This window comes from Denticeps clupeoides, chromosome 8 (genome assembly GCF_900700375.1).
Source record: "Denticeps clupeoides chromosome 8, fDenClu1.1, whole genome shotgun sequence".
Lineage (NCBI taxonomy): Eukaryota > Metazoa > Chordata > Actinopteri > Clupeiformes > Denticipitidae > Denticeps > Denticeps clupeoides.
In genome coordinates, this window is record NC_041714.1 from 7,372,668 (window position 1) to 7,400,351 (window position 27,684).

The 27,684-nt window shown below is 42.9% G+C and overlaps 3 protein-coding genes and 1 long non-coding RNA gene across 6 annotated transcripts; all 4 read left to right on the plus strand.

Annotated features, from left to right (window-relative positions):
• Positions 1-329: 329 nt before the first annotated feature.
• On the plus strand, positions 330-4,308 carry LOC114796043 (multiple inositol polyphosphate phosphatase 1-like). The gene is made up of 5 exons (XM_028989878.1): positions 330-896; positions 2,369-2,563; positions 2,932-3,029; positions 3,108-3,238; positions 3,699-4,308. Exons 1-5 carry the CDS (start codon positions 368-370, stop codon positions 4,057-4,059), a joined length of 1,314 nt encoding a protein of 437 aa, XP_028845711.1. The 5' UTR covers positions 330-367; the 3' UTR covers positions 4,060-4,308.
• A 1,021-nt stretch (positions 4,309-5,329) lies between these two features.
• Positions 5,330-13,000, plus strand: papss2a (3'-phosphoadenosine 5'-phosphosulfate synthase 2a). Its single transcript, XM_028989877.1, has 12 exons — positions 5,330-5,624; positions 7,236-7,347; positions 7,457-7,692; positions 7,762-7,900; positions 9,556-9,674; positions 9,773-9,886; positions 10,378-10,489; positions 10,890-11,095; positions 11,229-11,364; positions 11,456-11,724; positions 11,802-12,031; positions 12,100-13,000. Exons 1-12 carry the CDS (start codon positions 5,598-5,600, stop codon positions 12,242-12,244), a joined length of 1,845 nt encoding a protein of 614 aa, XP_028845710.1. The 5' UTR covers positions 5,330-5,597; the 3' UTR covers positions 12,245-13,000.
• A 1,691-nt stretch (positions 13,001-14,691) lies between these two features.
• On the plus strand, positions 14,692-27,359 carry ptena (phosphatase and tensin homolog A). 2 transcript variants are annotated; one of them, XM_028989562.1, is made up of 10 exons: positions 14,692-15,517; positions 18,981-19,065; positions 19,193-19,237; positions 19,321-19,364; positions 19,503-19,741; positions 22,626-22,767; positions 25,065-25,133; positions 26,087-26,253; positions 26,405-26,683; positions 26,794-27,359. In XM_028989562.1, exons 1-10 carry the CDS (start codon positions 15,439-15,441, stop codon positions 26,977-26,979), a joined length of 1,335 nt encoding a protein of 444 aa, XP_028845395.1. In that variant the 5' UTR covers positions 14,692-15,438; the 3' UTR covers positions 26,980-27,359. The 2 variants fall into 2 exon arrangements, with proteins under 2 accessions (XP_028845395.1, XP_028845396.1); XM_028989563.1 differs by lacking the exon at positions 25,065-25,133.
• Positions 15,775-18,959, plus strand: LOC114795868 (uncharacterized). 2 transcript variants are annotated; one of them, XR_003750562.1, is made up of 3 exons: positions 15,775-16,920; positions 18,457-18,575; positions 18,701-18,959. It is a non-coding gene; the product is annotated as an uncharacterized LOC114795868 (long non-coding RNA). The 2 variants fall into 2 exon arrangements; XR_003750563.1 differs by having other exon boundaries at positions 18,496-18,575.
• Positions 27,360-27,684: the final 325 nt, after the last annotated feature.

Consider the following 27,684-nt stretch of genomic DNA (forward strand, 5'->3'; position numbering starts at 1 on the left):
GTCAGAGAGTAACGTAATTTCAATTCTCTGCATGTCCTGTACATGTGGCAGAATTGACAATAAAGCGGACTTGACTTGACTTGACCTAATGGCGGCGCGTATCGTCACCTAGTGGTCAAACGCCGCATTGCAGTAGTCCTAAACTTGAACACGAACTGGAATACTTACTATTCCGTATTATTTTTTAACAACTAACTAGTTACTAATTAATGACACAATACAACATATGTAACTTTCAGTCCTTTAAATGTTGAATTATTACACGCGTACAAGTTAAGAACAGAACACCCCGAATTTCGACACGTGTAAATATTTGTCCAGGCCGCGACTGTTTGCTGGTCCGAGTCCATTTCCGGCCGTTTTCAACATGTCTCCCCTCGGGCTGCTCGTCTCCTCGCTGTACCTGTTGTGCTGCGTGGCGTCCAGTTTCGGGGACGGGGTCCCCGCCATCGCCCCGTTCTTCGGAACCAAAGGCCGCTACGAAGAGGCGAGCCCGCGCCCGGCCACGGACGTCCCCGCCGCCGACGCGCCCTCGCCGGCCTGCCGCGCCCTCCACCTGACCGCCGTCGTCCGCCACGGGACCCGCTACCCGTCGGCCGCCAGCGCCAGGAAGATGAGGAGGGTCTACAGCTTGGCGCAGGCGGCCGGCGGGAACCGGGACGTGGTGTCTGGGGCGCTGGGGTACAGCGAGGACATGGACGGGCGGCTGGCGGAGAAGGGCCGCGGGGACCACGGGGACCTGGCCGTGCGCCTGGCCAGGTCCTTCCCGTCGCTGCTGACGGAGAGGAACCTGCGCGCCGGACGCGTGCGGTTCGTGAGCAGCTCCAAGCACAGGTGTGTGGACAGCACCGTGGCCTTCCGGCGGGGCCTGGAGCGGCTGTGGGGCGTGGGAGAAGGTACGAGATCCGCAGGCCGAGCAGAAAGAAGCGGGGCAGAACGTGGAAAAGTACATCAGCTACATCAGAACATCGAGTACATCAGTAATATTTATCACATATGGGCATGAAACCGAGATGGGTCCGCAATGTAAAAAAAAAAAAGGAAGAGGACATATTCATATAGTCAAGAAATAATGCAAAGATCCCATCATCCTTTCTTATTTGTATGTATGGTGTGGTATGCAGAACTGATATATGAAATGTGTCAGAAACACGGTTTTTATAGGTTTTAAAAGTGTGAATGTTAAAAGAAAAATCTGTTATATACAGTACAGGCCAAAAGTTTGGACACTTCTCATTCAACGTGTTTCTTTATTTTCATGACCATTTACATTGGTAGATTCTCACTGAAGGCATCAAAACTATAAATGAACACATGTGTAGTTATGTACTTAACAAAAAGTGGAGACCTGGACTCCACAGTCACCGGACCTGAACCCAATCCAGATGGTTTGGGGTGAGCTGGACCACAGAGTGAAGGCAAAGGGGCCAACAAGTGCTAAACACCTCTGGGAACTCCTTCAAGACTGTTGGAAAAGCATTTCAGGTGACGACCTCTTGAAGCTCATCGAGAGAATGTCAAGAGTGTGCAAAGCAGTAATCAGAGCAAAGAAACTAGAATATAAAACATGTTTTCGGTTATTTCACGTATTTTTTGTTAAGTACATAACTCCACATGTGTTCATTCATAGTTTTGATGCCTTCAGTGAGAATCTACCAACATAAATGGTCATGAAAATAAAGAAAACACATTGAATGAGAAGGTGTCCAAACTTTTGGCCTGTACTTTACATGTCATATGTCATAATCGTATCATAAAGAACTGTCCTTCAATATGTTGACTGTCAATGATTCAATGATATTCTGACAACAGATTGGTATCATTCTGCAATTCGGGATCATAGGGTGTAATGTCTGTCCGAAGAAACGTTCGCACATTGATAAAGTAGATGGCCGGAGAAAAGTGACTGTTCCTCCATCGGGTCTGTGATGGAACCGGCTCAGTGGCTCCTGTGGCAGATTTGGCTCTATGTTTTATTGTTGACAGAGTTGCGAGATTTGGTGGGTTGATTGGAAGGTTGCGAAATCTGCTCCGTGGGTAAAAGGGATTTCACTGGCACCCCAACACTGTTTATTTTCACTAGCAATGAACTACTAATGAACAGAGAACAGAGAAAATGAATCAGTCAGGCAAAATGAATTCTAAGAATGAATGATGAATGAACGTACCTGGCAACAAGATCTCTGTAAAGTCTACATTTTAATAACCTCCTTTTGTTTAATGCTATAGATTCCACTTTTTGGAAGGGACCAGTCCTACAGCATGTTTATCTAAATGCAATATTTTTAGGTTAATCTCAATTTACAGGTAGTGTTAGACGTGAGATGCGCATTAATAATTGACAACGTCTTTTTTTTCCCACTTTAAGATGAGAAGATTGGGTATGAAGTGAATGATGCTCTCATGCGCTTCTTTGACCACTGTCCGAGGTTTGTGGAGAGAGTTGAAAAGAATGCGAGCGCACTGCTGGAGGTGGAGCTTTTCAAGGCCGGTTTGGAAATGAACGCCACACGGACGAAACTGGCAGATCGATTGAAGGTGCCGTACGTGAACTTTACTGCAGGTGAAGACCACACTTCAGGGCTATAGAATATGTTCATCTGGCTTCAGTGAATACCCTCTTAACCTCGGGCCAGACCGCTGGCTGCTACTGGTGTCTTTTATGATCCAGGACCTTGCATGGTTGTCCATGTATGACTCAGTTTTTGGTCAAATCCATTAGATTTCTAAATTCACTCATGTTACTGAGAATCATGAAGCGCCATTTGATGATGACAATAGTGAATGAAGCTTATGACTGGTAGTGTATATCTGAATTTCTTATTTAAAAACAATTAATGATGTTTCTATTTTCTGTTTATTCTCATTCATTGTAGCACTTAAGCACAGTGTTGATGGAGCGTTGACAATATAATTGTGCCACTATTGTAGATATGGTGGAAGCTGCATTTTACCTTTGCTCATATGACTTCACCATACATGGACATATCTCACCGTGGTGTCATCTGTTTGATGAAGCAGATGCACAGGTATGGTCATTCAGATGCAAGTTTTTGCAGCGTTGAAATGTTTCAGTGTACTTAATTAAACTTGTTTTTTAATATCAGGTGATGGAATATGCTGGTGACTTGAAACAATACTGGAAGAGGGGCTACGGTCATGACATCAACAGACAATCAAGCTGCATCCTCTTTCATGACCTCTTCAGCCGCTTGGACCGGGCAGATAATGAGAGCAGGTCAGCCGTGAGCGGAGTGAGCATGAGCACAGGGTTAGAATGCGGCATGTTTGGTTGTTTGAATACATTTAACTAGATTCCTGCATAGGCTATGTAGACACTGGGTGTAAATAAAGAAACACAATCTTGTTATCTGACAGAGGGGATTCTTTAGGGCTAAAACAAAGCTTTCTACAGTAAAGAGGGGAGAACAAGGGAAGCATTACAATATAAGGAAATATTATTTCACAGCATAAAAAATTTGTTAAAAAAATACTGTTACTCAAATGATGCCTTATGTAATGTGCAGTGTTGCATAAATTTGTTATTTCATCTTTTCATGTGAGTTCTTACTCTGCAATCTTTTTCATCACGTTTTGTATCGTGATAGGGGATGATTATATGTTACATGACACTTGACAGCCCGTACAGACTGAGTACAACCTGTACTCTAAAGTTCCTTATTGTTGTTCTCCTACAGCTATGGTGAGGTGTCTGAAGCGGTGACGGTGCAGGTTGGCCATGCTGAGACGCTGCTTCCCCTGTTGACCCTGATGGGCCTGTTCAAGGATGATGAGGCTTTGGATTCTACAAACTTTGCCACTCAGGGAAACCGGACATTCCGCAGTGGACGTATGGTGCCCTATGCGGCCAACCTGGTGATGGTGCTATATGACTGCCCAGAGGGCCGAAGGCTCCAAGCTCACCTCAACGAAAAGCCTCTAACCTTACCCAGGTTTCAAGAGCTCTCACCACTGTATGAGGAGGTGAAGCGTACTTACAAGCATCTTCTACAGGGTTGTAATCCAGAGAGTGTCTGCCAGCTGCCAGCAAAGCAATAAACTTAAGCAGTGCTGAGTAAAGGAACAAATATGAGCAAAGAAGAATAAATGATCAGGATAGGCAGATATTACTACATCTAAACATTTACTATGCAAATCTATTAATTTGTGTGGTATACCAGAGATTTAACTGTTTTGTTCACGAAAGTCATATACCTCACAATTAGTATAATTCTGTGTTGCTGCATTCTTCCTGTGAATTGTTTGTTCTGTTCCATCACTGAATAAAGTAAAAGAACGCAAAGGAAATACAGGTTTATGTTTTTCATAACATGATTAAACTGTCCATGGTCGTATGTAACCTTATGCCATTCATTTTACTATCCAGTAATGCAACTTATTTTGCAGATTAAAAAGATCATACGTTTTGTCAGAAAAGAAGTGAAATGAGTAAGCCAGGCTTCCAAAATACATCTAATGTAGAAAATGTTCTAAAAAGGTCTGAAGAAATATATTATGATAGTGTTTGACATGTCAAACTTTTACTATCAACATGTGTTATGTTTCCAAAGTCACCAGGACCATTGGCAAAGTCATGCAAAGTAAAGAAATCTAGACCTTTTTCAGTTGTAGTGGTCAGGATTTTTGAATAGGCATGACTGATTTAGCTGTTTTCATAGGCTCATATTAATGTAAGTTTAAATGGAGTGTAATTTTAACATTTAAAAGTACAGTTCGTATGCGTAGCTGCTCTGTGTTTGCAGCATTGACAGTGCATAAAAGTGAGTCATAAATAATATTCATTTTAGGATTAAAATAGTTGTATGCCACTTTTTAATGTGGGATACAATGGCAGCATTTAATTTAGGTTTAACACCACCCGTGATCATGTCAAAAATGCTCATGGACGAGACACCACATAATTCCTTTGAAGTCATTAATATTTGTATCCTCCTCCATGAACATAGTTACCAAAAAGTACACAATTAGCATACTTGCATTGTTTCACATTGTCATTACTACAGAGAACTAACAGGCTGGGATGGATTACATCAAGACCTTATTCAACAAAGGGTATTTTATTTTATTTTTACATTTTATTTTCATGGGCAGCCAGTTTTGTCAGATGCAGAATAGACGAGCTCTAGTCAGTCCATATCTTTCATTCATAAAATGATCTTATTATACATAGCTTCAAGCTCTGTGTGTTATTACAAACTGCTGCACCTTTTGCCCTTAAAGGATAGACTAACCCCGCCCCCGCGCATCGAGCCCCGCCCACACGAGGCGAGCCCCGCCCACGTGTCTTTTCTCCGACCCCGCGGCGTCTCAACTCGCAGGCGGACAAACTACACCCTCCTTCTGCCTATCGGCTCCATCCCGACCTTTCTACAGTACAGCGTGTGTACAACACGCGTGAAAGGGGGGAAGGAGTTGGAGGAGGAGAAGGAGGAGAAGGAGGAGGAACTGCCACAGAGTTACTTTTTTTTTTTTTTTACATAAAAGCCGAATGTTCATCACTCTCATCAGAGCGCTACCTCATACAGGCAGATCACCGCGTCCAGAGTCCACGGTCCACGGGCACGACTGAAGACACGATGTCCGGAGAGCCCGGCCACCGCGCGGTAAGACCGAGCGACAAACTCTCACAACTTCCCCCAACATTCACAATTTCATCTATCAAAAAATCGTTTTTGTCTTTAAAAACTCTAAAGTCTCTAAACTTTGTGGGCGTCTCGAGTTGTTATGTAACCTTAATACAATATGAAGGAAACCGAATCCCAGGGCTGGAATGCATCAGATCAAGTCTGATTTCAAATCCATCCAGCAAGTCTGCATTCTCTGAATGAAGTCAAAGGTTACAGGGAGCAAGGGGAAGCCATAAAAAAAGGACACACACTATGAATTATGTAATTGTGAACGTTGGTTTCAGAAATAATCGAAATGTTAGAACCTCTGCCGCTGCATGGATTCCTGTAGCAGAGTGTGTTTGGGGAAATCTGCAGATAAACAAATGAGACCTCCAGCTCTCCAAAGGAAGTTCCTGAAGTTGGTTGTGACATCACAATTTTTTCTAGATTCATGGCATCTCTGTTTTTTTTTTTTCACCTGAACTATCCCGTAGCTCTGAATTTTAGACGAATTATCTGACATGGTTCTGTTAAAGGGAAAAGTGAAGTGTCCTTGTGCCAGGCGATTAAAATGACGCCCTTGGTGGGATATGGGTGTGTGCATGCTGGTACACACCTAGGTGGGTTTGGAGAGCCTGGGCATGGATTCTGCCACATCATCACAGCTCAGCTACAGCACACTGACCGCATTGTCGGCCTCGACCACGGGCTGGGACCGCCAGCCGGCGTCATCGTCCGCACACACCACAGAGTCTCCACTCACTTCCCCCTTCCAGGGATACAGCGTGATATTCTGAGATATCGTGGAAAGTGCAAGCAGAAGTGCAGAATATTAATATCCATTCAAACAGAACCTGTTTGGTTTCTTTCTTTTTTTTTTATTTTACCCATTTACATATTATTGGCTATTCACAGTTGCACATTTTAAAATATGTTTTTCATATTGGGTGGCAGGCACATGTAGTTAATGTTCACTGTCATTCAAGTGAACAAAAGATGTGTTATGATGATTTAAGCAGTGGTGGTTCTGTGGGCGGGGCCACAGGGGCATTGGCCCCAGCTGAAATCTGATTGGCCGCCTGTGGTGCCCCTGTCCTGTCACTCATCGCTCCTTTGTCCAGGAGCAATTAAATGGAGAATTTACTGTGTAAGCTTTTTAATTTTTAATTTTTTAAGTATTTCAACATGGTGTGACTATTGAAATGTTTAATCCTTACCAAAACCAGGGATTGTGTGCAAGGATGATGGACAAATAATTGGCCCCCCTGTGACTATTGTGGCCCCTTGATGGCCCCTTACCCAGAAAAATCCTAGATATACCACTGTACATAACGATATACCTTGTTAAGAATTCAAAGAACTTATCGGTAGCCTAGTGGCACAACAAAACAGAATACAGCAAATTTATAGATTCAAACACCACTTACTACCCTTGTGACACTTAACCCTGAGTGTCTTCAGGGGGACTGTAACTACTGTCACTCTCGATAAGTTTGTCTGATAAATGTCATAAAATGTAAATATTCTTGACATGGAACGGTCAAGGTGATTACAAAGGCAAGATGAACAGAACTGTTCTTATTCCGTTTTTGTATTTGTGCTTAGATGAAGAGGTCCACGAATGTTGTGTACCAGGCACACCACGTGAGCCGCAGTAAGAGAGGGTCGGTGGTTGGAATCAGAGGAGGGTTCAGAGGGTGTACGGTCTGGCTCACGGGTGCGTACAGAGGCTGTGCACGTGGCACGGTGGGGAAAGGCTTTTTTTGTGTGTTTAGGACAATGTCTAGGATGTACAATTCGATGAGTCGCGCTCTGCTGTTCTTCAGGTCTTTCTGGTGCTGGAAAGACAACAGTAGGCTTCGCGCTGGAGGAGTACCTCGTGTCCCACAGCATCCCGTGCTATTCCCTGGACGGGGACAACATTCGGCACGGGCTTAACAAAAACCTGGGCTTCAGCGCTGAAGATCGCGAGGAGAACGTCCGGCGCATTGCAGAGGTCGCCAGGTTGTTCGCCGACGCGGGGCTGGTCTGCATCACCAGCTTCATCTCACCTTTTACCAAGGTCAGTGTTCACGGCATGTACCTGGATTCAATGTACACAATTCCCAGCGCTTGCCACCTTTCCCTGCAGGACCGCGCAGAAGCTCGCTTGATCCATGAGAGAGCTGGCCTGCCGTTTTTTGAAGTGTTTGTCAACGCCCCCCTGGAGGTGTGTGAGAGTCGTGATGTCAAAGGGCTATACAAGAAGGCACGAGCCGGAGAGATCAAAGGTACAGTTTTGCATGTACTGCAAAGAATTTTGTGTTTTATAATGGCATGAAATGTAATTATTACCAACGGTAAAGTGAAGTGATTGTGAAACACTGCAGCACAGCAAATGGTGACACAAAGAAATGTGTCCTCTGCTTTTAACCCATCACCATTAGTGAGCAGTGGGCAGCCATGACAGGCGCCGAGGAGCAGTGTGTGGGGACGGTGCTTTGGCAGTGCAGGATTTGAACCTGCAATCTTCCGATTACTGGTCTGCTGGATTCCCTGGAATCGCTTACCAGATTACTTACCAAATGGAATCATTATAATAACAACAACATTTATTTATTATATAGCCCAAAATCACAGTATGTCTCAATGGGCTTTGACAGGCCCTAGAGTTGACACCCCCACATTTGAAAACTCCACACAAAAAATAATAATACCATTTAAAATTTCATGAATTATTAAGTCAATTGGTAAAGAATCTGAACTAAATTAAATTGATTAGTAGTGGGGCCTCTAGTACACACTATTAGTATTGACACACCCCCTCATCATTTATGGCACGTGTGGTGTACCTGTTAAAAGTTCTTCCCCTGACTTTGTTCATCATCTGGTCTTGCACCTCAGAGTAACAGACTCTGCAGCCATTTAGCTTAGGAGTGTTATGTCAAGTCATGTCTGAGTAGTCTTTACTCTGGTTTATATCTAGTGTTGTGTTTGTCTGATTCTTGCAGATTCTATATCGACTTGTCTCTGAGATATTTTTTTCTAATATATTTATTGATCATTATAGATAAATTATGGCATCAGCACAGCGAGAACTAACAGTCTAAATACAGTGTAACCCAACATAATATATATATTTTTTTAATGAAACAAGAGAAACATATATACAATTAAAAAATAACAAAGTAAAATAATAGTTAATATAGTAGTAATAACACTGATTGGGGGGCTCAGTCTGTGGACACAGAGGAAAGAGATTTTATGAAGGATTATGAAGGACTGCCACTTGTTTTTCACAGCGTTACTGCTCATCTAATATGTAACTTTCTGTAGCTTTAGAAAGGACACGGTGTCCTCCAGCCATCTAGTTATAGAAGCAGCTTTTTGTCCCTGATCCTTGTCAGGTTTGTGTTTCCCTGTCTGCCTGTGCTTGTTTTACCCTTCATTGCCCTTCAGGTCTTTCCACCCCTACACTCTTTTGTGATATTTGTGTGTGTCTCCTTCCCATTTCCAAGACTTTTCCTATGTTGTGAGTCCTTCCCTTTTACGTTGTTCTGGTCCCAGTGCCTCTTCCCTTGTTTGCATTTTTTTTATAATAAATCCTTATGGTCCCCCCATCGAGGCCTGGATTCCTCTCTCCTTGTCTGTGTCGTGATAACACCATGATATGAGTGTTCCTAGTGCTGATGTAATCTTTTTGGACATTTTGTACAAAGGGGTGAAGATGGGCTGTCACATTTTGGGCACAAAACAGCAGTTTTTTTTTTCTTTGAAATCTTTTTAAAAATTATAGACTAATTTTTAAATTCCTACTTCCAAAATTCCCAAGCTCCTTTTTATTTCCAGGTTTAACTCGCTTAATGTTAAATGTGATCTCATTTTGGATCCCACTGTAGACCACAAGCACAAACAAAACCTCTTTCTTGCATTTGGTCTAATTCAGGATTTACTGGGATTGACTCGGAGTATGAGAGTCCAGAGGATCCCGAACTGGTGCTGAAAACTGGGGAGCTCACAGTGAGCGACTGCATTCAGCATGTAGTGGAACTGCTCAAAGAGCAGGTACGGAATCCTTTTTTTCTGTATAACATGTGACATTATTAACTATACAATGTTAGCCTAAATATGTAAATATGAATGTCTTCATCCTCCATGAACAGAGGATCGTTCCCAGTGGGGCTGTTGAGGAAATCAACGAACTTTTTGTGCCAGAGAACATGCTGAAACTCGCTCTGGCTGACGCTAGTGCACTACCCACTATCAGCATCAGTGAGGTATGAAGTGTGTCTCCGCCGGCACCTGAGACACCATGAATAGTATGGCTGTGTTAAGCATTGTACCTGTCTACGTCCTGATCGATAATCATCAGTCAGTGTGTGATGGTTCCAGAGCTGTTCGCTAAATGTGCAGAGAGCAATCTAGTGGTTAAATCGATGGGGGCAGAATGCTTTCTAATAAACCTGTTGCCTTATCGCCTTTATGGGTGTGCTGACTGTATTATTTTATGTTGACATTGTTATGCAAGCATCACTGCCCTTTCAATGAATCTGGTCCATAGAGTAAAACCCATTCCCTCAATGTATTTGTATATTGCACTTGGCCTGATTTGCTCCTATAATAATATTAACTCTTAATATTATTAACTGTTGTCTGATATTTGCTTTAAATACAGTAGGTATTACACTTGTTATGACAGGTTTTATTGTATATTAATAAGAGCCTACATGAGCCTGTGGCCACTAATGGTGCCCTTCCTCCTCTGTAGCTAGACCTCCAATGGGTGCAGGTACTAGCAGAAGGCTGGGCGAGTCCCCTAAAGGGCTTCATGAGAGAGAGAGAGTATCTGCAGGTTCTCCACTTTAATAATCTCCTGGATGGTAAAAATACACAAACACACACATTCTTTATGGGGACACATGTGATAAATGTGCAAGGTATGTTTTATCAAATGTGTACCTACCTCAATGTATTAAAACTTTTAGCACTAAATTTAATCCTACACCTAATGATCAGAAATGTAACATTTTGACATGTGGTCTCCACTAAAATATAAATACTAGCAACGCAATGTAATTGAATAATCTGAATACATTTAGTTAAATATGGTATTGTACTATAACACCATAGTTTAGAAAGAGCTAAAATGCTTAATGACTGGCATTATCATACAATAATTATAGTACAGTATGGATTCCCCATACGCTTCATTTCATAAAATGCTGTGTGTTTGTAAGCTGGTAACCATTGATACCCTCTCCCTGGATGTCCTTTCCTCAGGTGGAGCTATCAATTTTTCCATTCCCATTGTATTGCCGGTTTCCACTGAGACAAAGGAGCACCTTAATGGCAGTGCAGCAGTTGCTCTGGAGTTCCGGGGCAACAGGGTCGCAATTCTGCAAAACCCAGAATTCTTTAAGCACCGCAAAGAAGAGCGTTGCGCTCGACAGTGGGGTACCACCTGTCCAAAACACCCATACATAAAGGTACCATAGGAGTAGCCATTTCTATAGCATGTACTTGCATTGGCACCTTAATGCTGTTTTGTGAAGGAATCCAGCTTGTTTGTGACCTTTCACCTCAGAACTCTCAGTGCTTGTACTATATGCACTTTGACAGATGGTAATGGCGAGTGGGGATTGGCTGGTCGGAGGCGACTTGGAAGTGCTACAGCGAATCCGGTGGAACGACGGGCTAGACCAATATCGCCTCACTCCTCGAGAGCTCAAGCAAAGGTTCAAGGATATGAGAGCAGGTGTGGCTCACTTTCATTAAACAGCCATTTGTCCACACGAGTTCACACATGCAGTGAATTACAATGAGTCTAGTGGCTTCTTTCTTCACAGACGCAGTCTTTGCATTCCAGTTGAGAAATCCTGTTCACAATGGACATGCACTGCTAATGCAAGACACGCGGCGTCAGCTGGAGCAGCGAGGCTATCTCAGGCCCGTGCTGCTGCTGCACCCACTCGGTGGCTGGACAAAAGATGACGATGTCCCCCTGGAGTGGAGGATGAAGCAGCATGTTGCAGTGCTGGAGGATGGTGTGCTCGATCCAGCCTCCACAATCGTTGCCATTTTCCCCTCTCCCATGCTGTACGCAGGTCCCACCGAGGTAGGAACCAGCACGATGGAAAATTGGCAAATTAACTGCTGTTTACCTGAACGCTTAGTCCTCTGTTCGCACATCAGGTGCAGTGGCACTGTCGTGCACGGATGGTGGCCGGGGCTAATTTTTACATTGTGGGTCGAGATCCCGCTGGCATGCCCCATCCGGAATCAAAGCAGGACCTGTATGAGCCCACCCATGGAGGAAAAGTGCTGTCCATGGCCCCAGGGTTAACATCAGTAGAGATCATCCCCTTCAGGGTGGCTGCTTACAGCAGGACCAAGAAAGCCATGGACTTCTATGACAAAGAAAGGTAAAACCTGGCACTAAACATATAATCTCGTCTACGTTACACTACACTAACTGTGTTGTGTTTCCCAGACATGCTGAGTTTGAGTTCATCTCTGGTACCCGGATGAGGAAGCTAGCAAGTGGTGGAGAGAATCCCCCAGATGGCTTCATGTCCCCCAAGGCCTGGAAGGTCTTAACTGAGTATTATAGCTCCTTGCCGAAGACCCTTAACTGAAGTTTGACTGCTGTGGCACCAACATAAATGGCACTTGAACCAACACTGTAGAACCACAGGTCAACTGGCAAAACAAATGGAAAATACATTAAGTTTAACCTAAACTCAGCTTTATTTTTATCTTTTACTTAATTGTACAATTTATTAATATATGTAAGCAGCCAATTGAAACAATGGCTTTGTCATTTTACAAATCATTTAATGTATGTATTTTGTATCTATTCAAAGCAATTCATATTGTCTATGCACCCAAAATCTATTTAAATGTTGCCTAAATCTAGACAGATTAAAAGAAAACCAATAAGTGATCTTATATGATATGCAGTTTTTTCTGCATTATTTCTGTGAAACTGTATGATTGTTCATAGTCTCCAATCCACAAAAACAGAGATACATTTGTTACAATAATTTACCTCATAGTACTGCACTAGAATGTCTATTATTTTTATATAGTGTAGTGATTATGTAGTGCATTTTAATCATCAGTATGTCTTTATATATGAATGACTGGTTAAAACTTATCTCATGTCTGAGAGTTTAGAAAAGGGAACAAACCCAGTTGTGTGCCTTTTCAATGTGCAATGAATTGTGAAAGCAACGTGAGAAAGGATTTTACCTCTTATATTTTATAGAAGAACCCATACCTGATTTGAAATATCATCTTAACAGGTGAACTTTTATAGGCTTCAGTACTCTAGGATTCTGAACCTCTTTACTGAAACCTTTTAGTAAATAAACTTTTTTTTGCATCTGAAAGGTTTTGTGTCCCTCTGTGAGCAGATCTCTCGTTACATAACAGCCGCTCTTTGCACTTTGTCCCATGTTTTTGTTAAAGCAGTTTCACAATCAGATGGGCGCATCGTGTGTGAACTGGAGTGATGTGATAACTCTGCTGCCCTCTTCTGGGCCACGTCAGTGTCAAACGTTCTCATTGCAGAGTACTTGTAGAACAGTGAAAAAGAAATGAAATATTCATGGATTTTAATTCATACATAGAATGCTACACCCAACTACTTCTTGCTCTCCTATCATAAAAAAAAAACAGCATCGTGAGCTGAACATGGAAGCAGGATTTTTAAGTGAGACCCAATACTGAAATGTGTTCCCAAAGAAGGCTCTCAGCCAAAATGGAATCCAATTTTATTCCACCAGTTGAGTACTAAATACTGCACAGGGCTTTCAACAAAACGCTGTGTTTTCTCTAGTGGCAGTGGTGGTATAGCGGGTAAGGAAGTGGGCCTGTTGGAAGATTGTGCTCAAATCCCAAACCGCCGAGGTGCCACCGAGCACGGCACCATCCCCACGCACTGCTCCCCTGGCTCCTGTCGTGGCTGCCCACTTCTCACCAAGGGTGATGGTTAAATGCGCAGTTGCAGTCTTTCACAAGGAAAATCACTTCACGTTCACTAAGTGATATTACCTTAACCCAGGGGCGCCCAATCCACATAATTAGGTTGTTAATGATCACATGATACTAATTAAGCAATGGCTCCGGAGCCACCAGCAGGGATTAGGCCATGGTAGAAAAGTCAATGTTTCCTATTAAAGACTGTGCATTCTAGGAAATGTCTAGGACGTTCCCACATTCCCCTGTGTAAATAGCCTGCTTGCTGGGCCATTGTAGCTGCCATATGCTATGAGACGCCAGTCATTCTACTGCAAATTCCGCCGCCGTGACCCATCCGGTTGAACAGGTTTTTTGATGGGCGGACGTCTGACTGCATTCCCCCCCTTTCCATTTTACAGTCTGACTCACTCCATGTGAATTTAAAGATGAAGGCTAAACCACAGAAGGATACCAGAATCAAACAATTAAAATGTGAATTAATTCGACTGACTATGCAACCTTTCAAGGCTGGCATCACATTTAATTCTTGAGAAAAAAAATTCAGTTAATGTACCCTAAATCAATGACATTAATTTGCCATGAAAGGAGCAATTAAGGGAATATCTGATCAAACATCCAGTCAAGATTCTACGCAGATAGCTTCGGAACAAGCGTCTTCTTATTTAAATGCATTGCCCATATTCCTGTGGAGTGGAGCAGCTGCTAAGCTGTATACGTTCTATACAATATATGTTCTAAGTATCGCGGGAGCATCTGCACGCTCGTTTTGCAACATGAAACAACGTCGCTAGAAGCATTGGAAACTTCCCCAATTACTAGAACACGTGACCACTTTGACAGGGCGGAGAGCGCTGCCGTAGAGGAGGTGTATTCCTCCGCGAGAAACAAAAGGGCTTAATGTGCAGAATATTAGGACGTCGCCCGCATATTTGTTCGGTGTATTTCGAAACGGTCAACATCTGTAATTAAACAATGAATTTCGTTTAAAAGGGATCGATTTGAAGCGCAGGCGGAGACTGGAGATCTACTTATTTGCGGCGGTAGGATATTTAGTAAGAAAAAAAACGACTTGGTCTACCTTCTTTTTTCCTCTGTTGGAAGCCATGATGGAAGTTTGAGAGTTCAGCTGGAAGAGAATCGCGAGAAGAAAATAAAAAAAGATGATGATTCCCCTGGATGAATCCGTCAGATATTACAACGCGGAGCAAGTCGCCTCTGTCCGCTCTGTCTGCGTTTGAGGTGGAGCCCACCGATCTTCGGAATTTCCAGTCAAATCTGACGACGACGATGATCCTTCGTTAGGAGGCTTTTTGGATAAGAAAGAGGCAGCTGGCTAGCCATTGTCGCTAGCTCGGAAATGCTAGCTAGCGCCGTCGCGGGCAGCCTGAGTCCGGGGTTTTCCGAATTTTCCGCGCTAGCCGCGATGGAGGGGCCGCTCTCCTCTCTGCGGACCTAATCACGGCGTCCGCGGTGGACTCACAGACTCTGGCCGTGTCTCGTGCGTTCCGGTTCGGCTGCTCGGCTGTCGGATATTCCGTTTCACTTGGCGGCTTGCGCGGCGAGCTGCGGGATTTTTCGGGGGAAGTCGAGGGCCTGCTGTGGTGGAGCCGGGCGAAGGGCCCGTCTTTATGATCCAGAGGCCACACTAATCCCGCTCGACCGCGACAAGCACCGCGCTGCCCCGCCAGCTCGGTCGGCGAGGCGGAGGAAGGAGCTGCAGAAACCCGAGAGGAGCGAGCGGGCGACCGGGGGACGCAGTTCAAGGCGAGGACCCCCCCCCTTAAGCCACTGTACAAATATATATAAATATACATATATAAAGAAGAATTAACAGACGGACTCCGCAATGGCTGCAATAATTAAGGAAATCGTGAGTCGAAATAAAAGACGCTATCAAGAGGATGGATTCGACTTGGACTTGACTTGTATCCTTAACGCTGTTCTTCGCGCACTGGGCTCCGCATCCCGGAGTCGGGTCTCCTCTTCACTTTTTACGTACACACATATATATTTTATATTGGAATATGAGTTGGCGTTTACTATATTCTCGTTTCGACAGGTCGGGCGAAACTCTCCTGGCGGCCTTCTGCCGACCTGCTCGTCGGGAGAGCGTTTTTTTTTTTTTTTTAATTTTTTTTTTTTTTTACTTTTGTTAGCGGCTAGTTGCGGCTAGCATTGATCCGAGCCGACCGCCGCGACACATGCAGCCGCGCTGCGACGCCAGCCTGGCGGGCTTCCTCCGAGCGTGTCCGCCGCCCTCGGGCTGTTGCACCGGAGCTGAGACGGTCGGCGTCCGTCGTGGCGTGTGATAACCGTGCACCGAACGAGGAAACGCAGTCGCCGCCTGATTTAGGTTCCGTTGACGCCAAACAATGGGCACTAACTTTACCGGCGGTTCCTAAAAGCAGAGGGCCGCGTTGGCTCGCTATATCTACGCGCCGCTTGTGTTTCTGGACTGAGGGTCGTTACAATATTTTTTTTTTCCCGTCATTACAGCGATAATTAATGAGGATGAGATGCATGCAATTGCGCTCCATTGTCCCGTTTTTATCTAATGCTGTATAAAACGTATATCTAGACCACCGTGGGGTCGTTTTACAAATCGGGTCACCTGCTAAAATGTGACCTATTATGGGGGTAAGATGCCCCAGTTGTTAAGTTCACCGAGATCATCAGCGCAGCTTTATTTCTCTCTTTTTTTTTATTTTTTTTTTATTATTATTAATATGAAACAAGCAGTAATGATGTATCAGTTGCGTGGTCTAGAAGAGACAGGCATCACGTAACCTTTTCACACTGCAGTCGTTATACCACAAATAAGCTCGCCATGGTATGAAACCGAGTGTTAACAGGTCTTCTGTTTCTCACATGCATCGGTGTCTCATAGAAAGTATACGTTTTTATGATCATGAGCAGAGTAGATGGATGCATGCATACAGCTTTTTTGTGTCCTACCTACCTTTGACGGTGAGAAATATTAATATTGTCATTTTACAGTCCCCTAAACATTTTTTGGATGGTTAAGTGCAATATTTATGCTGCAGTTCCTTCTGGTCTCTGTATAATTGATGCTTATAACGTTACATTTGCTCCATAATTTTTATTGAGACCATCTCATTTATTTTTCTGTTACAAGGTTTTGTAATTTTTCCATCCTCGTGCAGAATAATGTCAAAAGCCTCTGAAAAGTGTAATATAATTTTAGGTAGCATCTCCCAGACTTGCTGTACATGAGCATCAACCCCCTGCTGATGTCTAGCCTACCACAAAGAAACCACTGTCACTTCTTCCTGACACAGCAGTGGTAAATCTCTCCATCATCTGTAAGGTGAGCCGGCTGCTCTGCAAGGCAGGCTGGGGGAGGGTCAAAGGTCGCAAGAGCAGTTACTGCTAAAGATCTGAAATCAGTGGCATCATTGTGCTTATCTGTAGTGCACTTTCTGTTCTTGAATTCAGTTGTAGGCAGCTGCGGTGGCAGAGGTGTTGCTCTGGATTTGTAATCTGTCCCTTTAGCAGGACTTGTGCATCTTATTCTCGAGTGAAGACGCCGCTTTGTCCCTTCAGGGCGTGCAGTCCCTTCCCAGTCCCTTGTGCTGAGGCTTTTGTGACTGAACGTGGTGGTGCCTCAGTGGCCGATTGCATTTTTCTCCTTTCTGGCATGGTATCTAAAACAATATGGCCCTGTGCCCTTATGTAACGCAGTATCTGAGTTCTGGGAATGGGCCTTAAAATAGAGCACTGCTGAGCTGCTATCAGGAGGGAGGGGAGAAGAGAGGCCTGGGTCCACACACACACACACACACACACAGACAGACACTTCTGCATGGGTACTTGTAGAGGAGTGACTGCTGATTTAAAACGCAGCATCCAGCTTCAGCACAGGTAGATATGGGCTTGGCTGTTGGAAAAACGATATTTTTAGATATAACTAGACATACTGTACTTTGCTATACTAGCATTGTACAAATACACACCGGGTCACTCAAGCTGCTGTCATTGGTGAAGTAAAATAAATAACACACTGTTTAGTGAACATTAAAGTATTAAAAATGGATTACAGCAAATAGTATATATTGTTTGGTATAGGTCTGTTCCCTTTCTTTGAAATCATCTGTGTGACTGCGACGACTTTACTAATCGTTTTTCTTCGTTTTTTCCTTGCAAAGTGGAATTAGCACAGTTGTAGCTGACAGCGAGTCAAAGTCAGAGTGGCCCACTTAGCCTGTCTCAATTATCGTCAGATTTTGCTGCAGTCGTTCTTTAGTCCTGACCATCTTTGCACATACCACAGCTCCCACAATGTTTAGGAACTTTAGACAGTACGGGCTGGAGAGCGCCTTTCTTTTGCCCGGTGCAGTATGCAGTGAAGAACGTGTTCCACATCAATTAATTTCAGAACGTGTAGTTCGCAATGGCACTTTTCATGAAATAACAGAAGGAAACAAAGGCTGGCAGTCGGACAGGGCTGACCAGCTCTGAATTTGTGTATAGATATAAATCAGGGCTATAATTACCCAAAATAGAAGCAGAAAATGGAAATAAGGCCATGTGCCGGAGCACACCTCCCACGGTACATCATCTGTGCGCGAGTGTGGTTAGCTGTGAGTGGCACTTATGTGATTGTGTCATTTATTTATTCATTAAAATAAGTAATTTAACTCAAGCTGTTGGAAAATGCTCAAAATATGTGCAATAAAAACTGGATGAGCTCTGAAATGGCCACAGCTTTCTGATATTAGATTTTTTAGTAATTCCTGTAATTCCTTTTGCCTTGTTTTATATTTTATTTTAGCGCACAACTAAAAGCTGCTACATTTTGCTCCACTCTTGAGTGGACTGGTTTATGAAATGACATTTATTACAGTGTGGGCCTCAGAAGTTTCCCCTGCCTGCCCTTCAACAGGTCGTCATGCCACTTGTACAAGTGAAGGATGCTCAGCCCTATGGAAACCACATTGTGGTTTTGTCTAGACGAGTTAACAAGTGGGTGAGAGCAGAGTTGTTCTTTAGTGTTAGTATTAGTCTGTGATCTGGAGAGAGATATCCAATGGTTTTTATTGCTTTTGACTTAGTGTTTACCTGTTTTTTTTTTTTTTTTTTTTGTGTAGTGACATCTGTTCTGGCGTTTGTGACATCGAGGCTCATCTCAGCCACGCAAGTGTCCAAGCAGCCGTGATTGGTCCACTGCAGCCTTGCATTTCTTACAACAGATTTCTGGCTGTAGTTTAAAAGATAGGTATCTGTAAGTCTTGTGCTGTGGAGTATTAGTAGGATCAACTGCATCAACAAAAGACTGATTATTTGACTATAATGTAGGTGGTTGTCATGTGAGAAAATTTGTTAGGCTGCATGTCTTGTCTCTTCTATTCCTTAAATCTTGGTCTTTAGATATATATCCAAACATTATTGCGATGGGCTTTCCTGCAGAAAGGTTGGAAGGGGTCTACAGGAACAATATAGACGATGTAGTCAGGTGAGTCCACAACTGAGAGATTGCCATACCAAAGATATTGTCGATATATTGAATCTACAATAAATAGATTGAATTGCTGCTGTACCGACTATATGAATTTTAATTATTTTATTATGTTCTCTTTTAGGTTTTTGGATTCGAAACACAAAAATCATTACAAAATATATAATCTGTAAGTGTACGTCCAAATCACACTTCTATTTCTAAAATGAACTGGTACTAGACATTTGACTTGCTTATTTATTTGCCTTTCAGATGTGCAGAACGACACTATGATGCTGCCAAATTCAACTGCAGAGGTAAGAGATAAAAGTTCAACCATCTTCAACTCTTGCAACTACAAAAAAATATATATGTTGTGTTCAAGAAAAAACACTAGTATGGAAAGTCACAGTTCGAATTGTATCTAAAACAGAACTGAATTTGTGTTCTCCCAGTTGCACAATATCCATTTGAAGACCACAACCCCCCTCAGTTGGAGCTGATCAAGCCATTTTGCGAGGATCTTGACCAATGGCTGAGCGAGGATGACAATCATGTTGCTGCCATCCACTGCAAAGCAGGCAAAGGTCGCACAGGGGTCATGATTTGTGCCTACCTGTTGCATCGTAGGAAGTTCCTGGAGGCCCAAGACGCTCTGGACTTCTATGGAGAAGTCAGGACCAGGGATAAGAAGGTTGGAGATTATGTAACTGACATGTTTTTGACCGCATTCGTCTGTTAAATATAGAGTTAGTTTTTTATTAAATGAATAGAATTTAATAATCTACTGTAATCAGTTGGGATCATTATGAAACGATTGTGTAACACCTGGGTGGCCCTAAAGCTCACCTGCTTTCACTCTGATTGCTACTTAACTTTTATTCTAAATTACAATCACAGTTTCAACCAACACAATTAAATGGAACAATAAAGTTCAATTAGTTCAGTTCCAACCATTCCCATGTCTATTCAGCCGTTCGTTGAAGTGGGACTAATCAGTGTTCCTTCCTTTTCAAAGAAAAAAATACTTTACCCGTTTCTTCCAAAACTCACACCTTCACTGTGTGATTGAATGAAACAAAAAATGAAACATCCAACTTTATTACTCTAAAGTTTGGTCTTTCGATTTGGGAGGCTTGCCATCACTGGCCAAACAATTGAACTAATTGTAGGTTGCAGTCAACTCCAATGGTTCTCAGGTAAGCAGAGTTGGTCAACTGGAGTCTTTTCCCTGATAAATCGCTTCCAGTAAAGGATTTGATTTTTCAGATGCATTTGTTGCACTTCTTCTTTCAACAAATGGGGTAATCTGGGAACAAAAGTTCCCGCCGAGGGGAGAATCTTCCCGGTCTCAATCTCATTTCATCAATACAGGCATCGGCTAATTGGATATCTCTCACAGAGAGAACTCTTCGCTGTTCCTTTTGTATCTGCATTCCACACCTGACTGTTTCAATGTTGAACTTCCAGTGGAAGCAGAAGTATCACCATCGAGAGTTTGTTTGAAGAGTTTGCCCTCACATAACTCTTCTTCCCTGTGAACGGGATTCCCCGAGTTACTTTCTGCGAATTTCATCAATCATTCCAGTATTTGTCTTTGATACGGGGTCATTTAACAGTTCCCCATGTGGCCGACGTCACAACCAATCAGCATCATTTTTCAGATCTGTACTGAATGCTGAAGTTATGAGATGAAAGAGCAGCCACGTCTTGCTGTAGATAAGACATACTTAAGTGAGTTACTGTCAGTCAACACAGTGAATGAACTGCTGTAAAGATAGTCATGGACCTTTTTTCCAACACTCATTTAATGGCTTGACTTTCTGATAGAAAACTTGGATAAACTTACGTTAAATCCAAGAAAGGACTTTTAACTCTTAATCTTAGGAGCTGGACAAGTCTTGATGGGATACTGCTTCTACTCCAACAGATTTGACTTTTCCACTGCCAGTGAGGCATTCAGATAGTTGAGGCATAAAGCAGGTGGTTTGCACAAAAATTAAATTAGTGCCAAGGTCATGGCCCATCTATTGCTCTTTGATAGGTGTGGTGGTGGATTTTTCCTTGGCCTTTTTGTCAGCTTTGTTTTGGTACCTTGTCAGGTTTTGATCTTGCAGCAGGGTAGATGGTAAGACCAGCTAGTTTTCTTAGTCCGCTGAAAAGTGGCTGTTTTTAGCAGTTTAGTTTTTTTTTCCCCTCTTTCATTCAAACACTATGGGACCGTGCATGATTGAGAAGACCCTATCTTCTGTTTCATGTGTGCAGTTTGGTTTCCTAAACTCTCAGAACCATTAACAACTCTGTAACGGATCATAGGTTCTTCTTTCTCTGCTCGGGATACATCTTTGATCTTGGGGCTGCAACTAAACACCCTTGACAACTGCTTCAGAAATTGTTTGGTAGCATCAGCTGCAGGAATCTCATCCCATTTAACAGTTAAATGAAATAAGCAGTGGGTTTCTCAGCTTTTCTCTGTAAAGTGTTTGTGGTGAATAGCCATCTTCTATTGTAAAAGCTGAGTCAAGCAACTGAATACAGGTGAAGCCATTGGACTCAATGACTTGATGACTTCAGAAGCTGGGGGAAGAACGTCATCACAGGTTTTCTGTAAAAGGCAGCTCAACGGAGAAAGTTCAGCGCCTCGCTGTTTCAGTTCTGAGGTACTAGATCACTGTTTCGAACAATGTGCTCCACAGCTCTCTGAACCTCTGGAAGATTAAGGTCTCTGTGTAGACAATCGTATGTCACCAGTCATGGCATCGGGAGTTGAACTTATTTGCCATGTTCATTGGGGTTCACAAGAATCTGCTACATGAGGAGCAGGGATCAATACAGGTTGAGTGTCTTCGGAGTCTGCATCTGTGCTTGCTTGCTTTACATTCCGTAATGAGTGTCTTTGTTATTTCCCCATAATAAAGGGACAATATAGTAAGTTTCTCCTGTGTGTGTGTGTGTGTGGGGCAGTAGTGGTTGAAGACCCTGTCCAGCACTCTCATGTGTATTCCACTATTAGAGATTGACGTTTGAACTGTACTTTTTGGATTTAATATTATATCTTGGTTCAGTTAGACCACTAACAGTATTAGGGATTTTTACCCCCAGTTCTACTACAGCTTCCATTTTTGACTGGAATTTTAGAAGGAAATTCTGGCTGGCTTACAAAATGCGATTGCGATTTCATTTGGTGAAACATTTTCCATCTATAACTCATTCAGCCGTTCCAAATAATAATGAAGGATAAAAAAAAATATACATTGAAAATAATAAAACCAGTCCTACGAACCAATTTACACAAGTGTATTTCCGTGTTCATTTCTCAAGTGAGAATCTTAGATTCTGGCTTTCATAAGGTAAGTATTTCATTACTGAAATGCTGGTCTCTCTATCTTTTGCTCATCTGATTGATCTTAGCTCTGTTCTGGTTTCTTCTTTTCAGCCCATGTTTTTTCTCTCGCACTCCTACAGTTCTCCTTTTTTGTCCCACCTTATTATTACTTCAGGATTCTACATAAAGTTATTAAATCGGTCCCTGTTTACTCACGCTGTGCTAATTCACTGGTTCTTTGTTTACTTCGTAGGGGGTGACCATCCCAAGCCAACGGCGGTATGTGTATTACTACAGCTACCTGCTCAAACACCAACTTCAGTATAAGGCCATCGCCCTGCTCTTTCACAAGATGGTGTTCGAAACCCTGCCCATGTTCAGTGGAGGAACAAGCAGTAAGTAGCCTTCAAGTGATTTTTATTTGCGGCAAACTTAATAGTATGGACAAAGAGCAAGTTGATTAGTTGACTTACGCATTCTGTTGGTGAGAGAAGCATAAGCAATGACAATGACACTTTGTATTTGGGAAAGCATTTTCAACAGTTAATATGTTGCATGATCATGTTTGGTCGCTGGGTTGTTGAACCTTCGGATGCTAATCTGAGAGAAAAATCTTCATTTCCCACATTCATCCAAAGAGCTGTCCCTAACACCTACTTTTTAGTGTTCCTTCCCTCGTCTCTCTTGATCTTTCACTTCCTTTTCTTGTGTCTTTCTCAGTCTAGTACGAGGGCTCTATTCTGAATTGGACACTAGCATTCTACAAATACAAATCTTAGTTGTCATCCAGATCACTACTGAAATCCTTAGCTCTCCTTCTGGAGCATGTCATGCATTGAACTGTTTATTGATTTGAACAAGTAGTTTGAAAGTGTGTTGATGCTGAAATTTCAAGTATATCTTCAGACATGGGGATGCAGTGGTTCTTTTAAAGAATGTGTTTGGCTCACAGTAGCAGTACGTTTCAGAGAGGCCTATTGCTTGACTGTTCTTATTATGATCATGATCTCTTCTGGTTTGCTCCTAATGAACCATGTGGTTAGGATGTAGTAATAATAATGTGATTGTTTAATCATATATGAACATGCGTATAGCCTAGCCACAGGATGACGCTGGACTAAAACGACTATGCCACTATGCATCAGGTGACCATATCGGTTCCTTCGAATGTGCACACAGGATACTGTTGTGTGTTACTTAGAACATTATCATAATAAGTATTGAGTGTAATGTCTCAAATGGGACTCCACAAATTCTTTAGCACACAGTTTTGTGTGAATTAGGATGTCCGTAAAGCTTTAGCCAGTCTACCAGAACGTGTTGCACTTTGACACGCAATTATAGGCAAACATGTACTCTACGGTCACCCTGTATTTGTCCAAGTAGATCACTTGCGCATTTTCAATGCATGGGAAGAAAAGTAAGAAGTGCACTATGCGCAATTAAAATGACCAGCCCATAACACTTCCTCAAATGTTGTGGGTTTTCCTTCGCTTCCTCTAAATTCCTTTCTTCTCATAAAAAATTGATTTTACGAGAGCTTTACATGTACCCGTGTATCTCACATCCAAAATGTATATTTATGGCATTTATCAGACGCCATTATCCAGAGTGACTTATAATTAGTTACATGGACACTGACCCTGGAGACACTCAGGGTTAAGTGTCCTGCTCAGGAACACAATGGTAGTAAGTGAACCTGTGACATTGTGGTCTTCTGGTGTTGCAAAGTGTAACAAACTACGACCACCTACCTTCATTTTTATGGACTTCTTGCAAGGCAAGAAGGATCCTTCCCAAACATAGGGAAGAAACTAGTATTCAAAATGGCATTCAGTGGGGTGTAAACCAGCAGGAATTTAGGCCGGAGTTGGTGAGTGCAGGGCAGCATTGTGTATTGTGTAGCAGCAACCTGTTCACCCCGACTGAACATAAGCATGAAATTAGTCTGCAGCAGTCTTCTCCAGGAATGGTTTGAGTTAGCGGTGCATGGGATAAAATGTATTACTAAGCAGCTGCTGGTGTATGTTCTCATTTTTGTAGTTTTATAAATAATTAAGTAAAAATAAATTAAAAAAATTAAGGTCACGAAAGTGTTACATTGAGAGGTAGAAGCATGTCAGTTGGTCAAAGAATGTTTCCTACACCAGAGCTCATTTGGTTTGAATAGGAAACCAATTTAACTGTTGACTGAGCTTCATTATAGCAACATATATGTTCAGCATTCAGAATCTTCTTTTTTTTTTTTTTTATGCACAACAGCGCCATTTTTATGATTGGACATTCCAAGCTGTGGCCTTTTGGCTTTTTAGGAAATCGGGAGTTTAACAGATCGACTTTCATTTAAGAGAGTATGCAGTCTATTATTATAATTGGACATTGTAGGAGGAGGTGGTCCAAGGTGGGAAAAGTCACAACTGGAAAGCTGGGCAACACTGTGTGTAATTTGTGGCAAGACTATAGACATGTTTTAATTGTACGGATAGAGTAAATTCAGATTATATGAAGATGATCTTTTTCTGTATAAAAGATACATTTTCTCTCCTCTGCGATCTACATACTGTGAGCCAAAGGAAATGTGGCTTGAGTAAATAGACCACTGCATCCCATGTAAAGTCTTGTGGGGTTTGGGTTAGCGAGGCTCCCCGGGTTGGTGGCAGGGCATGTGTTAACTTCCTTCTCTCTTTCAAAGGGGACAGTACTGTAAAAAACAGGAGTGAACTCAACCCCCAGGGCTTCAAGAAAGGGAACTGGCACTGGGGTAAAGCAGCCTTAATTTATTCCATCATTTCCGAGAGCAAGCAAACGTTAGAGCGTGCAGTGCACATGCATCTTAAACTTTTTTATTTTTTTTTATTTTATATATACATATAACACACAGGATTTACATGAAACACATACCTCAGTGCTTCTCACACAAAAATATATATTATAGTCAATTGGGCATTATTTATTGTATCATGTGAATGTTATGTCTTTTCAAAGTTCGATTCTTATGCCAATGGGCTCAGTGGGCCCAGCGTGGGCCTCAGTGTTTGAACCAATGAGAAGTTGCTTTAATATCAGTGTTTTGCAACACATTTGCAAGGCAGTGTTGACAAATCTCGTGAGGTGAAAGAGGAAAAAAAAACACAATGGCGTAATACCAAAAAAGTCATACCAAAAAAAAAAAAAAAAAAAAGCGAATCACACTTTGATGTTGTCAAACAGATATATCGGAGACCTCAAAATCATTTTATGTATGGATCCCTGTGGGAAATCGATAAGCAATATTGACCTGCAAGTATGTTAGCAAACCAGCATGGAGCGATTTAACCTGCCGTCACACTCACTGCCGCCACTCCCTACCTACACTTAGACACGAAACCTAAAGTCACGGCCCGGTCCTCAAAGCTCTGCTTCCAACACTGGCTGTCCTCAGAATAGGGCCCAGTAGCGGCTCCCTGGTTCTTATTGTGGCTCCGTTTGTGTGTCTGGTGTTGGGCTGGTGTGTGATGGTGCTTTGGCCCTTTCTTCCTCCCCTGTCCTAACTCTGGTTTGATTGTTTTTTTTGTTTTTCTCTCACACAAAAGGAACTATCGTAGATGTGTAAATTTGTAAAAAAGAAATTATTATTGCTTCCCTTGTCTGGTTCACTCACTCGATCTCTTCTTGTGACCTCCCCTCTTCTCCGTTTTCACCTTCTCTCTGTCCTGTCTTGGCTCGCTTCCTCAGACCCACAGTTTGTTGTATACCAGCTGAAAGTCAAGATCCACACCTCCAACCCGGCTCATACCCGGCGGGATGAGAAGCACATGTACTTTGAGTTTCCTCAGCCGCTGCCCGTGTGCGGGGACATAAAAGTGGAGTTCTTCCACAAGCATAGCAAGATGATTAAAAAGGTCAGTGTGCATCGGCCGACCTCCACGTGCTGCTGTATCTTCATTTATGGACCACCATTCACTGGACCTGCCTTCACTGGTGTAACACGGTCTTTTCTTTAACCATTTCTCTCTTGGGGTGCCCCTGTTTTTTTTTTTTTTTTTTTTTTAGGATAAAATGTTCCACTTCTGGGTGAACACATTTTTTATCCCTGGCCCCGAAGAGAGCCCAGAACGTGTGGAGAACGGGTCTGTTGTGAACGACGTGTCCGAACACCAAACGCAGAGCTTGCAGCATGAGAGAGGAGGAGGGGGCGGCGGAGGCGGTAGTGGTGGAGGCAGCGGGGCAGCTGATGGAGACCGGGACTACCTAATTCTGTCCCTAACCAAGAACGACTTGGACAAAGCCAACAAAGATAAAGCCAACAGATACTTCTCACCTAACTTCAAGGTGAATTGTTTTCTTTGTATTTCCTATAGCAATTCTCAGATATATTTCTGTGAATAATTACTATGTGGCGCACTTGCCATGACTAAGTTTTATTTTCTCACCAACCGCAGGTGAAGCTGTATTTCACAAAGACTGTGGAGGAGCCCTCAAACTCAGAGGCCAGCACGTCGGCCTCTGTCACTCCAGACGTGAGCGACAACGAGCCGGATCACTACCGGTATTCTGACACCACTGACTCAGACCCGGAAAATGAGCCTTTCGATGAGGAGCAGCACTCGCAGATCACAAAAGTGTGAACTTTTTTAAACACGAGAAGCAAAACCCACCCCAGAGAAAAAAAAAAAAAGGAGAAAACTTGAAAATGAACTGAAGTACCTTCCCACCCCCACTAAAATGGCAATAGAACATTTGTGTCATTTCAAACGCCATCAGTTATATAAGAAGATGCTGACCAATATATTGTTTTATTATTATTATATTGTTGTTATTCATTCATGCAGATATTGACACAGTTGCCTGGGGGCAAAGGGTCCTGTAGCTATTCTGTGTATATAAATACGAAACCTTTTTTGTGTCAAAGATGAAATAAAATGAAAATCAAGGCAATCAGGAGAGGGGAGGAGAGGAGGGAAGCAAGCTAGACTTTTCCCCCTCTCTCTCTCCTGTCCACACCAAGGCCAGTGCTGCAATCACTCTTTATTTCTCGCTCTCTTTCTCTCTGCCCCCCCCCTCCCCCTTCCCCTTCCTTTCTCTCCAATCTCCTCCTCTCTCCTTCCTGCCCTCCTTACTGTGAAGCTTTTCTTGCTGTGGGCGGACTCTGAGCCTCTAGCTGCAGCGGAAGCTGCGTCGGGGGGGGCTCTTAGGGTCTGTGTTGCAGAGGCTGCGGTGTGTCGCCATCGCCATTCCTTTTTCCCCCCACTGTGTATAATGTTAAATTATGCAGAAAAGAAAAAAAGGCACCCCATGTAGTTGTCTACCTTTTTTCTTTTTCTTTTTTTTTT

Coding starts and splice junctions, on each gene's coding strand:
- LOC114796043 (XM_028989878.1), top strand. CDS start 368: ATGTCTCCCCTCGGGCTGCTCGTCTCCTCGCTGTACCTGTTGTGCTGC. Junction 2,564..2,931: donor GTACGTGAACTTTACTGCAG/GTGAAGACCACA, acceptor CCACTATTGTAG/ATATGGTGGAAGCTGCATTT. Junction 3,239..3,698: donor CGGGCAGATAATGAGAGCAG/GTCAGCCGTGAG, acceptor GTTCTCCTACAG/CTATGGTGAGGTGTCTGAAG.
- papss2a (XM_028989877.1), top strand. CDS start 5,598: ATGTCCGGAGAGCCCGGCCACCGCGCG. Junction 5,625..7,235: donor GAGAGCCCGGCCACCGCGCG/GTAAGACCGAGC, acceptor ATTTGTGCTTAG/ATGAAGAGGTCCACGAATGT. Junction 11,365..11,455: donor GTTCAAGGATATGAGAGCAG/GTGTGGCTCACT, acceptor CTTTCTTCACAG/ACGCAGTCTTTGCATTCCAG.
- ptena (XM_028989562.1), top strand. CDS start 15,439: ATGGCTGCAATAATTAAGGAAATCGTGAGTCGAAATAAAAGACGCTAT. Junction 22,768..25,064: donor GTTCAGTGGAGGAACAAGCA/GTAAGTAGCCTT, acceptor TCTCTTTCAAAG/GGGACAGTACTGTAAAAAAC. Junction 26,684..26,793: donor ACTTCTCACCTAACTTCAAG/GTGAATTGTTTT, acceptor CACCAACCGCAG/GTGAAGCTGTATTTCACAAA.